The 13270-nt window shown below is 47.9% G+C and overlaps 1 protein-coding gene across 1 annotated transcript in view; it reads left to right on the top strand.

Annotated features, from left to right (window-relative positions):
• JPH2 (junctophilin 2) overlaps nt 1-13270 on the top strand; it is a 62963-nt gene that overhangs the window by 13618 nt on the left and 36075 nt on the right. Inside the window, exon 2 of the mRNA XM_034787632.1 lies at nt 1256-2039. Coding sequence (XP_034643523.1) covers nt 1256-2039 — 784 coding nt within the window. The remainder of the gene's footprint in view (nt 1-1255; nt 2040-13270) is intronic.

Here is a 13270-nt window from a genome sequence, read left to right as displayed (position 1 = left end):
TAAGAGCACCTAGCAACCTGATCCAAAGCCCACTGAAACTAAGGGGAGTCTGATTTCAATAGGCTTTGGGTCAGGCGTCTAATCACATAGCACTGCCAAGCAGAGAGCTGCTTTGGGGAAACTGGCCTCCCAGGCCAGCAGAAGCTGGGCGTGCTAGGGAGGCAGCCTGCTCACTCCTGACTGGGAAGGGAGCAGGGCTGGCTCCAGGCACCAGCTTGGCAAGCAGGTGCTTGGGGCGGCCACTCTGGAGAGGGGCGGCAGGTCCAGTTATTCGGCAGACGGTCCCTCACTCCCGCTCGGAGCAAAGGACCTTCTGCCGAATTGCCACTGCAGATCGTGATGGCCCAAAACCCTGGAGCCGGCCCTGGAAGGGAGCTCTTGGTGTCATTCTTGATGAGCCCCATTCTGTCCCCTTCCACATGGGGATGCTGAGGGAGTCACCCTCAGCTCTCCTCAACCAGAGGGAAGCGTAGTGTAATGCAAATCCTTCAAAGGGGTGAGGGGAAGGGAGGAGGTACCCTGCAAACATCCCAGCCTTGGGTCAGTGCTGGAGGGCTTCTGAGGTGTGGCTGCCTCTCTTTTCTACCTATCCCTAAAGCTCGGCGCTTTATCCATCGTAACAATAGGTTATGGGCTTTGTTCTGGGAACAGTGAAGGGCAGCGTATTCAAGGGCTGCAGGAATTGCTCTCCGAGACAGACGCTTTTAGAGTTGTCTCCTAGAGTCTCCCCAGCATTTCGAGGCCAGTTTTGGTCTATTTAGATGCTTCTTTGGGCCCAACCATATTAGTATCTCACAATCTTTTAATGTATTTAGCCTCTCAACACCCCTGTGAAGTAGGAGGGTGTCGTTATCTCCACTATTCAGATGAGGAACTCAGGCTGAGTGACTTGCCCAAGGACTCGCAGGAAGAGCCAAAAACTGACCCCAGTGCCTCAGCCACAAGATCATCCTTCTTCCCAACCTTCAGTTAACTTCCCACCTCTGCTGGGCAGCCCAATGTGTGGCTGGTCCCTGGGGAGAGCGCGTTCGCTGTATACAACATTAGTCGTTTTCACCGTCTGCAGTACAATAATGTGAATCACTTGTGCAGCTCTGACCTTTCCCTCCCAGCAGAGGGCAGCAGCTGGTGCACAGGCACGAGGGCAACTGTTATGTCTTGCGGTGGTTTGATTTGCTGTACACGTTCTTTGTATCGAGGCATCGGTTTGGAAAACAAGTGTCATGCTTAACGAGCTCCTTGTTCTTGCCTTTAGGAACGTACCAGGGCCAGTTCACCAATGGCATGCGCCACGGATACGGCGTCCGTCAGAGCGTCCCATACGGCATGGCGTCTGTGGTCCGCTCCCCTCTCCGAACCTCTCTCTCTTCCCTCCGTAGCGAGCACAGCAACGGCACCTTGCCACAGCAGGACTCGCCGGCGGGCAGCCCAGAAAGCATCCTCATGTCACCCACTATCACTCGGGGAGGCTTTGCCCTCAGTCTGTATGCGGATGCTGGAGCCAGCAAGCCGAAGAAAGGGGGCCTCTTCAGACGGGGCTCTCTGCTGGGGAGACTGAAGAAATCGGAGTCCAAAACCTCCCTGGCCAGCCAGAAGAGCCGAGTCAGCTTCCTCAAGAGCGAGAGTGGTATCAGCTCTGCTGCCAGTGATGCCACCTCCACCATCAGCTTGGGCGAAGGGGCGGAAGGGGAGGAGTTCCCGCCCTTCGAGTCTGACATTGATGCCACCACCACGGAGTCCTACATGGGCGAGTGGAAGAACGACAAGCGCTCGGGCTTCGGGGTGAGCGAGAGGTCGAGCGGCCTGAAGTACGAGGGCGAGTGGCTGGACAACGTGCGGCACGGCTACGGCTGCACCACCCTGCCAGATGGCAAGAAGGAGGAAGGCAAATACCGGCAGAATGTCCTGATCAAAGGTATGAAGAAGCGGGTGATACCACTGAAGAGCTCCAAGATCAGGCAGAAGGTGGACAGGAGCATGGAAGGGGCTCAGAGGGCCGCAGCTATCGCCCGGCAGAAGGCTGAGATTGCAGTATCCAGGTAGGAGCTCCGGCTCTGACAAAGGCACTAAAGACGCACCAGATTTCATTACTGCTTGTGATGTTTGTTTGTTATTGCAGTTTTATAGAAGAGTAGCTAGGAATCCTCCTTTTCACAGAGCAGAGCGATATGTTGGAGCATGCAGCCAAGCTAGTTGCAGTGTCTGTTTGGCTCCCATAACAGTAGCATCTAGCACCTCACTATCTGGATATCTTCACTGCACTCCTGTGCATTAGGGGAGCACTGTTATCCCCATTTCACAGATGGAGACACTAAGAGACTTGCCCAAGGTCACACAGGAAAGTCTGGGGTAGAGCAGGGACTTGAACCCATATCTCCAGGGTCCTAGACTAATGCTCTAACCACTGAACCATGCTTCCTCTCTGCTGCATAGAGCTGCTTGCACTGATCACTTAAAACCCTTGCAGCTGATAGGACAGACTTGGGGAGGGGGTGAGGAAGAAAGATTGGCTCTGGTCTGAGCATCTCGCAGCTCAATTACTTAAGTCCTGTGAACCTTTCAGATTTCTCTGTTCCCCCTCCTCCCCCCAAATCTAGCAGAGGCCGGACCTAGCGGGTGGGGGAAGGCTAGTGAGCCACTAACACTAACCTCAACAGGACAGAAAAGGATGGGGTGGCTGGGCCTGCTCTTTAGCTGTAAATTTGCATGGCTCTGTTGACATCCAATGGGACAATGCCAGCTGAGAATCTGGTCCACTGTGTGAAACTTCGATGCCATAATAGATGCCAATACTCTTAAGCATTTATAGAAATGTTTGGAGATGACAACATAGGGCTGCGCCTTTAGTCCCCAGTGAAACACATTGGAGCAGGGGGATTTTTTTTTTTTTATTACTAGGGCAGAATGAAAAATAGTCTGTTTTGGCTACGATAAATCAGGACAGCCTTCTGCATAGGGACAGTTTTGCAATTGGGTGACCCCTTCTTTATGAAGAGAAAAACCCAACAACAAAACCACCACTACAGAAACATTCCATCTTACAGTAGAGTCACTGCAGGATTCGGGGTCAATAATGTACAATGCTGCTGCAGCTGGTGTGGGTCTTCTAATGAGGGCTTTCCATCTGTTGGGCACATAGTCACAACTTTGTCACATTGGGCTACAAACAGACATCTCAGCATTTCCTGAGAAGTGTGTGCTGTACCCTGGTTTCCACTCCTTCCCCTATCACAGTGCCACAAGGGTTCAGGGCATGTAGTGATTTGGGGGAACAAGATTATTGTTGTAACCTAATTTTAACAAGCCAAACAATATCAAGGGCTAAAGCCAGGTTCTGCTTGGATTTCACCACTCAGGAGGCAGGTCCCTGAGTTGGGAACCATACTGAATAGTGAGAGGTGGCAGACTGGTGCAATGAGTTCCACTGCTAGTCCATGTATCACTCCAGAGAGCAGGGACCTGCTCCAGCGATCTCTTTACATTCACCCAGGTTTTTGAATGATTTACCAGGATTCACGGGCCATGCAGCAGAAGTCAGCTAAACTCTACTACTGACAGCTTGGAAACTGCTCTCTCAGCTCAGACTGGTTTAAGATACGCTGGAAAGTAATAATATGAAATACTTTGGCTAGGTTCTCTCTGCTTTGCCTGTGCACTTAGAATATTTTGTCATACCTCTGCAGGTTGTAAATAAATACTTCTGACTCTTTGCTTAAAGCAACACTGGCTAGTAGCTCAGGCCATAAATTTAGGTTGGTATTTAAAAAAAAAAAGATGGGGCTTGCAAAACCTCAGAGAATAGCAAACATTTAAAATAACTGGAGGTTTTTTAATTGATCTTTCTTCCTGTACTGTTAGAGACCCAAACATAACAGCATGCTACCAAAGGCAGAGAAGAGCTGCAAAGTGAAATGGGCTATAAACAGAAGATGGAATTGACCCATCTAGTTTCACCTGACAAGCTGAGTGAAGTGTAAGGGAACCTGCAGCAGTGGTGAAAAAGGGCATTTAGATTTTTGAAAGTTTGTTCAGCTTTAATGATCAAAAGAGTTATTGGTAATCTAGAATAGGAGGATTTTATTAAAATATACATGGCCAGGTGCTTAGGTCTTTACTGAGGGATAGGTTCTGCCACCCTTACGCTAAGTAGTTGCTTACTTTGGCGGGGTCCCATTGATTTCAGTGTGAGTAATGGTGATGGAATCTAGCCGTGAATAAGGACCAAAGGATTTGGCCTTATGTATTTAAAAAACCCAAGCATTCCTTTGTATGTTACCAGTTTGATTTCAGTGGCATGAGTAATGTACTGCTCAGTGCGAGTGTGGGTGGTAGGATCTGGCACTAGATTTGTACTCACTCCTTACCCAGGCAAACGGCTATTGAAATCAATGGAAGTTTGGCCTGGAGGTGGCTCATGGTTCTTTCTTGACTTGTCCCTTTTAACTTTGTTCAGCTTCTCAGGAGATTATTTTTTGATTACTTTGCCTCATTGCCAGGCAGGTGCGAGGAATACCTGGTGAAATACAGCACGGTGCCTCCGTTTAAAAACCATCAACATCCCTTGGAAGCTAGGCAGATCCTTTGCCCAATAATATTTCAGCTCAAAGTTTTGAACCAAGGCTCCTGAGGGAATGTTGAGTTTGGCTGCTTTTAGCGTGCTCGGTTAGTGCGGAGACTGTCAGAAAAATATCGGCAAGTTTCGAAAGAGTCTCTTGCGGCGACGGCGATGATCAGAATAACAGATCCATGCTGCTGTCTGAGCTCGCGAGCAGCACTGGGCCATGTTCGTCTTGGCACAAGGTGCTCCCTGTTACATCATCTGGACAGGCCTGGTGCTCTCTTCATTCCTGTGTGGCTTTGTAGTGTACTGGAAAAGGCACATTCAAGGAGCAGCGAGGCCATAAATAATGCTGTTAGAGCGGCAAAGCTGCTCCCCAAGCACTGGTCAGTTTATATAAGGCCCTTTTTAGTAGATACGATTTACACTTCAAATCCAAAGGAGACTCGGTGGTGTTTTCCATCAGGGGTTGGAATGCATCCATTGCTCTCACAGGGGCCGGCATCCTCGCTAGCACAGCTTGGAAACCATTTCCTATTAAGGGAACTTTTGAGTCAGAGGAAATAAGGCATTACAGCCCTTTTCCTTAATGAGTCCTCCCCTCTCGTACATTGTGAGCCAGCGGATAGATTGCCTCTGAGCATGTTTCGCTGCTTCTCCAGCTGGGCGCCGATCTAAAACCAAATGTATGTCCTTTCCTAAACTGAAAGCGCCGATCAGAACCTGCCAAGATTCGTGTGCTGCCCTAGTCTGTACGTGGCAGTTTCAGCCTCACCCCTGCAGTGCCTGGGTTTGCCCTTGTGACAGTTAGCTCAGGGAGCCAGGCTTCCGACTCCTGCCTGCAATGAGTTCTGTTTGCAAATTTGTGTTCGAGCGGCTGCAAGGGGAGGACTGGCCTTGCAGGCGATCCAGCCCGGATGTGGGGGTGCAGACGAGGAGGGGGTGGTGACTCAAGAAAGGGGGGGAGCAGAGCTTTGTCTTCTGCTCACTTCACAATCAAGTCACAGTTTCAGTGAATTTTTACCTTTGGGGCCATAATTGCTGCCTTTGCTTCATTAGGGGCTAGCATCCCTACTCACAGCATCTTCTTTGTTAGTGTCCCTTCCCCCTCCTTTAATCTCAGCTTTGAGGGCTAGAGAAAATCTAATGCTTGGAGTGTTGACTGGAGAAACTTTTGAGCTCTACCCTTGCCACTGACTTTCTCTGTGACCTTGGGCAAGACACTTGCTCTCTGCCTAAGTTTCCCCACCTGTAAAATGAGTCTAATGCCTTTCTGAGGGCATGAGAACTAGTTGACTAATATTTATAAAGTGCTAGGTAATCATTCACTTTCTTCTAACTATAGAGTGTTTCTCCTCTCATCAGTCTTGCCACTGGGCTTCTGTACACTTTCGCAGGTGGAGCTATCTATCTAGCTAAGGTATTTATGGGTATGTCTGCACTGCAGTTAGACACCCGTGGCTGGCCCATGCCAGCTGACTCAAGCTTGCAGGGCTCAGGCTAAGGGGCTGTTTAACTGATGTAGACGTTCAGAAATGCGGGCTCAGACTGCAACCTGAGCCCTGGGACCCTCCCACCTCGCAGGGTTCTAGAGCCGGAGTCCAAATGTCTACACGACAATTACACAGCCCCTTAGTCCAAGCCCCAGTCACCTGGCAAGGGCCAGCTGTGAGTTTTTAAGTGCAGTGTAGACATAGCCTATGTGGCCCCCATCACCAGAGCATCTGAGCACCTCATAATTCCTAATGTGTTCATCTTCACAGCACTCCTGTGTGGCAGGGCAGTTCTATAATCCCCATTTTACAGGCGGGGAACTGAGGCCCAGAGAGACTAAGTGACTTGCCCAAAGACACCCAGGAAGTCTGTGGGAGCAGGGACTTGAATGCAGGTCTGCCAAGTTCTAGGCTAGCTCCCTAGCAACTGGACCATCCTCCCTCACTTGGAAACCTGTCAGGGCCAGGGCTAGTGCTGGCTTCTTGCTACAGCCCCTGTCCCAACTCCCTTTCCCTTTGTGTGTCCCCCTAGTGACTCCACACCAATGCAGGGACCTTACGTGGTGTTTGGGTGACTTAGACAATCCCCTCCTGGAGCTCATCCCGAAACCATTCGAGAGACAGGAATTGTTTTCCGTATTAAGAGAATTTCCAATCCCTCATCTCCAATCAGAGCTACCCAGAGACTCTTGGTCCCTGGGGAAACCTCCCTATCCAGCCAGTAGTGACCCATAACACTCTGGCCAAAATCCTCCATCCTAATGCCTAGTGTGACCACCTGCTGAAGCAGGAGACCTTGGCATGTCCTGGGACAAGAACGTTCTCATGACTCTATCAGGATAGTTGCACTGCCAACAAAACTGTGTGTGATGAAAGGGGAGTTGGCCCCTTGCCTGTATAGGGAGGGAACTACCAGCAGCCCCCTCATCTGGGAGTGTAGCAGAGCATTTGCCAATGAGGCAAACTGGGGAAAGCCTGGGTAAATGTGCTGATGTTACGAAGGTGGAACATACGGCTCTGCAAATTAACGGCTGAAATTTGTGGACTATGAAGGAAGCGACATTGGAATTTAGCAGAAATGGGAAGGTGGCTTCAGAGTGGTAAAATAGTTTCTTTAATGCACAAATTCTAGGGTAGTGAAGCTGGGGGATCAAAATACAGAATGAGCCACTTGAATCATGATATAAAAGTGCACTGAAGTCAATGGAACTGCTTGGCCTTACCTCAGGGCAGAATTTACAGCACAAAACCCTGGTTCCAATTGATGAACAGTATCTTGGCTTCTGGTCCTTATGGAAATGTCTTTAGCTGCATGGGAAGGCTACATGACTCCTCTATTTAGAGGATAGTGCTCATCTTTATGTGGGAATGTGGGAATCATTAGGGTCTGGTTACTCGGGCCAAGCAGTCAGATTCTGCAGGAACGTGAATAAATCTGAGCATCTGCATACTTGTACATGATCATGATTTTTCACTGGCTTTTTACACCTCAGGGAGCCATTTAAGGAGCAAGTTCTGGCCTCCTCTTGGCATTTCCACCATTCAGAAAGGGAAATATCATGAGAAGACCAGTACTCGCTTTTTTTTTTTTTGGCCCCATGAAAGGTTCCTTGAGGCATGGTAAAACCAGCGAAACACAAACCCAAAATGCTAGAACCTGCCCAAACCCCAGCTCTTTGCAGCTTTGGCGGCTCAGGCAAGCTGCAGAGGTGTGAAGAAAGATAAACCCACGCCTATGCTGCACAGTCTATGCCCAAATGTGCTTCCACATTCTGATCAAAAACCCAAACCTTTATTTGGAGCATGATAATCTACATGTAACAAGCATTGACAGATCAGGGGACAAACATGTCATAGACCACTTTACCCCTGGGTCACACCTCTTCCATGTCTCTTGCTGTGAAATGTCTCTGTAGCAGCATCTGTTCAGTTTCAAAGGGAACAGAAACTGGGTTGCAGTTTCTGCCCCCTGCTGGCAGTGGATTTTCTCAGATGTGCTTCTGAGCATCTCCTGCCAGAATATGGCACAGTTGAGTGTGTTTTCCTTCCAGAACTGTATTGTTTTGGCCCTGACAGGTCCCATTATAGTTCTTTCTAAATTAGAAATCCAGCAGTATTCCCAGAAATTTTGATTTTCCTTTTCATGATTTTAGTAAAAAACTGTAGAGGTTATGTTAGTGTAACCCTGAATGTACTGGCTAAGTGTGGACGGGCTATTTGCAGGCTTCCCTCTCGCAGCTTTGTAAGGGCACTGCCCTCCTACCTGGCTGCCTCCCTGCCTTTCCAGTCCTGGATCTGCCACACAGCTTTGCCAGTGTATCTTGTTCAAGACCTACAGCAGCCAGTCTAATGAGCAGAGACTCTCAGTTAAGCCCAGTTAATGTGTTTGTGATGTTGCCAAGTGTCAAGTGCAAACTAGATTGACCGTCATGCTGGCTTGCAACCCAGATGTTTGGTGCGGTGTGGCACAGCATGAATTCACTAACTGCTGTGCACCAACCGGCCCTCTTCATTCATCAGTTACCCTAGTTTGGGGGGCTTGTCAAGTGAAAATGTATAATGCAGTGCGGGTAATGTGGCTAAGGAAAGATGACAAATGGGATCTTGAGATAGCACATGGGAAGTTATTTGTCAATTACCAGTGTAGAACTGTTGGCTACAGGACAAGCATCATGTTAGGGGGAGTGAAAAGAAAATTTCTTGTAGAGGCAAATGACCAGGTTATATAAACTAAGAAGGCACAGGCCTACATGGCAAGAAGCTGTATTGGGATGTTTCATTCAAGTGGGAATCACAGTGCCAGGGAATGTTGCCCATTCAAAGAGTGGCCTTTGATTTTCCCTTCTTTGTTCTGTGCGTATGTTCCCCCGTGAACTGGCAGAGCGAGATCCTCTGCATGGGGCATAGTACTAAGGCGAGAGAAATAACTATGGTACACATGCATCTAAGGCCAGTATTTCAGTTTGGGGTGACCCTAGTGAAAGGTGCTCTCCAGGCTGCTAGGTTGCAATTGGAAATCTGCCCTCCCCTTAGGCCAGCCCGAGATTTGTTGAGTCTGTGCAGTAGAGGCCCCAAATACATGAGGCCTCGAGCAGCTGCTGACAGGCTTATGTGTCAGGCTGGCATTCTGCTTCCCTGAGAAGCTCCTGTGGTTTCTGGTCAGCAGAAAGAACTCAGAGCTACTGAGAGTTGTGCAATTAGGAAGGCTGATGTCTGTGCGGTTACCTGACGGCATCTGTGCTAGAATGCAGGCTATGTGCTAACTGGTCAAGCAGAGGGTAAATGATCCCTTCGAAAACAGGCAGCTGAGGGACAGCTTTCATCTCCTTAAAAATAAAAACCCAAGAGGAGGCACAGAGCCTGGCTGCTTTTTGAGGACCGGAGCCTGGATCTGGGTAAGACTTGAGTGATTCGGCTCGGTTGGTTTGCTGGGGGTCTGAGACCCCCTCAAGTCATTAGCTACAAAGCAGTCCTTACAGTTGCTAAGGAGAGTGAATTTCCTTCTTTGCCTAAGAAGGCTTTTAAAAGGGCCAAGATCTACAATGAAAATTCAGCAACCCCTTCTCGCTCTGGGTCACGCTCAGCTCTCCGTGACCCCATCAAGTCTCTGCAATTTGGCATTTGTGCCAAACGAAATCCTAGCACTTCTTAGCCAACTGGAATGAAAGCAGCGTTTTTTAAAGGGACACTTCCATGTGTTCTGTAAATGTGTACATTGTAGCTTTCGCCCTGTCTTTTGAACACCTTGAAAGTTGTATATTGTGTTAACAAATATCCTCCAGAATATAGCTGTCATGTGACATATAGTATTTATTATCACCAGGAAACCCAGATATGCGACAGCAGGAAGAAATCATCGCCACACTTTACTGATTTATCTATAGGCGCCTTACATGGAGGTATCTAAGCACCAGGATTTTTTACTGGAGACAAACACAAATCAAAATTAGCACAGCTTTATGTTTGGGCTATACAACATCTAAAATCAGTAGGGTATCTACTATTTGACCATACATCTTTCCCCGGCTTTATAACATAGATTCAAAGTGCTTCCACATTGTCCTTTTAATACATAATAGAAAAACTCTCAAGAATACACTGAAATAATTTAAGGAGAGGCCAGGCAGTGTATAAATAGCATAACAGAAATGGGATGAAGTTGCGGGTACCGGAAAACACTCTGGGATTTTCTTTCCCAAAGCCTGGCCTCAATTAAAATTGTGTGTGAGATTCTCTTCTTGCCAGTTAAATGGTTTACTCCAAGGTTTTGAATTCTAAATAGCCTTGCTGTCTGTGTTCTGTGGGGCACTTCTGAGCTCTCCCTTCACTTGTTTGCTGAGATGTGAACTGAAACTCTCATATCAGTTTTCTGAACTATTCTGCCTGTTCACTTTCTTAAGCAATGTTACTTCTATCTCCAAGTGCTCAGCCTTTCAAACTTACGTTACCTAGGCAGGAATGAGTGTCTCCTTAGGGGACCGTCGTGTATGGTGTAAATGACGTACTGAAAGCACTGGAGTCAGCAGAGAGTCCCTGACTAAATAAGGGAATGCACAGCAATGGTTTATCAGAGCTACAGGAGAATGCAACAGCTGACAGCCAAGGCCTGTGACTCTTAGCTAATAAAACTTGAGCCAACTCAGGTGGACCTTAGCTTCATGGTTCCAGTAATAAAATACTTGGATGTGGCTTGAGAAAGTTTTGACAGTTCAAGAGCCACCATCCATTCTGTTCTGGGGTATTTGAAAGGGTTACACCAGCCACTAGAGAAATCAAACAGCAAAAGGAATGGCTCACAGCCTTTCACAAAGCAACTCCATACATAATGTTCAAAGAGCTGGACCTCACCTGTGATGTTTGGAGCCAAACTGATGCCTAGTCCTGGAGTATGGACTTCCAGTTCAGTCTATGATATAGGCAGGTGATAACTGCAAAGTTTGTATCTGTATGTAAACTTCCCCAAAGCTGGGGAGCGTGTGGATCTGGGAGGTTCAGTATTGCCAGCCCCAAGCATTCAAAACTTACTTGTTGGGCCTCAATATTGTGAATTTGGCTTTAAAATAAAGAGATTTTTAATAACAGTACATTTGGGGTTCATTTTCTTTCCCTTCTGGTTTGTGGGTGTTCAGTGTGCAATCCGGTCATGGTGTAAGCTCTTCTCCACAACCATGAAGGGTAGAAACATACTTTTTTAGGATTATAGTGATGACAGCTAAGTATTCACATAGGCTTTGAGAAAAAAACCAAACCTTGTGAGTCTAATAATAAAATTGCAAGAGTTGGCAATGCTGGAGTGTAGTTCTGGCCCATCAGTACTAGGGAGGTTTCCCCAAGTTTAGACAAGGCTCTGGGCCCTTCTGCATTGTTCTGATTTTTGTGGCCTTTAATGCTCACTCCCGGCTTGGATACCACATAGTGGATGTGTAATGAATAGAATTGCGGTCTATCCATGTAACAAGAAGACAATATGGAGGAACTAAAGTGAGCCTGCTTACTAAGCACAGAATCCCGTGCTGAGTTCTACATGGGACATTTGATATAATACTCCTCCCAGATAGGGTTACAAGGGAGGCAGAATACTTGGGAACAGCATTTACGTAGTAACGTGATCAGACCCCTTAATAAAAAAAAAGGAGTCGACCGAAATAAAGTTCTGTTGCCAGTTACGGTTCCGCAGTCAGTGGTCACCGGTCCCCACTGCTCCCATGAGAGGAGACACAGGTCACATCATGGCACACGCTCTCATTCCAGCCCGTTTCCATAGTATGAGCAAAGAAACATTGAGAAGGCAGGAGGGAGAGATCATTCCCGGTCCTTTAGTTTGCTCCATTGAAGAACCCTTCTCCTTGCCAAGTTGGGTTATGCACACTCCCCGCTAGAGCCCATTAAAGCTTCCCTGAGTATCCATCACTTGAAGCTTTACATTTTCTATAAGATACCATCTAGCTCAACCAGAAGTCATTGGGCTCGATGCAGGAATCACTTGGTGGAATTTTCTGGCCTGTGTTACGTAGGGAGGCCGGACTCGCTAATCATAATGGTCGCTTCTGGCTTTGAAGTCTATGAAGCAGTAAGAGGGGGAGTCACTCCAGGTCTGCAAAAGGCACCCCAAGCTCATGCTGTGCGGGGGAGTAAGTGACTGAACTGTGGAGCCAAACTCAAATCCCACACGCAGCAGCATGTTCAGCCTCCACTAATCAGCCAGGTTGTCCACGGGTCCTTTGATCTGGAATTAAATGAACGAACATCTCCCCTGCTCAGCAGACACAAACACATGGGAGTTACTGTACATATGGGCAGGGAGATGTGAACGTACCCGTGACCCGCACGCCTGTACCCTGTGTGCTACGCCCCAGGACTCCGGGATCCTGAATGCAGTGGTTAAGGGAAGCTGCTTAGACTCTCTTTTCCGAGGGAGTGTATGTCTACGCGTCGAACCAGGGGTGTTGTTTTCGGCTTGAGGAAACATACCTGTGCTAGTTGTGCTCGAGCAACAGCGCAAGGGGTGGCAGAGGCTAGCTGCCCCAAGGACGATCCTGTCTGAGGCTCTAGGTATGTACTCAGGGCAGCTAACTGGTCTTGCTCCATGGCTACACTTTATTTTTAGGTAGGTCTCCTCACATTGGAAATTACACCTCCAGCTTGAAGTGTCAATGTACCATGAGACAGCTCCCATACCATTAACATTCCATGTATTTGAAAATGGTGTGACACTAAATAAAGCCTGTTAATTCATCATAAAGTCAGATATCCCCAAACCACCTGCCTTTATTTTAGCACCAGCTGAAGTCAGGGGCCTTACTGCATTGGTTTGTGGCTTTTTATAGGCATGCTACAGCTGCACTGGCCCCAGAAATGTTTGTTTCTCTCACATGAAGCAGAACGAGGAATGTTCTTCCTTTTGCAGCTGTAGAGCCCTGCACTGTGCATGACGCTGTTTGTCTCCATGAGCTGGGCTGCTTAGCACACATGATCCTATATGTGCTGTTTGCCGGTGCAAACTCAAGCGCTATGCATACAAAGGAGGGCACACAAGCAGAACAGGGAGGCTTGCTGAACATGTGGGCTTCAACAGTCAAGCTGCCAATTTTGGTTGGACATATTCCTGGAGGTTTCATCACATGACATACTCTTTAATTAAAGATTAATCTTTAATTCCTGCAGACTCCAGGATTGTCCTGGAGGGTTGGCAACCCCATTCAACAGCCATAGCATTCAG

This window comes from Trachemys scripta, chromosome 12 (assembly GCF_013100865.1).
Source record: "Trachemys scripta elegans isolate TJP31775 chromosome 12, CAS_Tse_1.0, whole genome shotgun sequence".
Taxonomy (NCBI): domain Eukaryota; kingdom Metazoa; phylum Chordata; order Testudines; family Emydidae; genus Trachemys; species Trachemys scripta.
The sequence above is the reverse complement of the archived record's forward strand: the minus strand, read 5'-3'. Positions and strand labels throughout refer to the sequence as shown.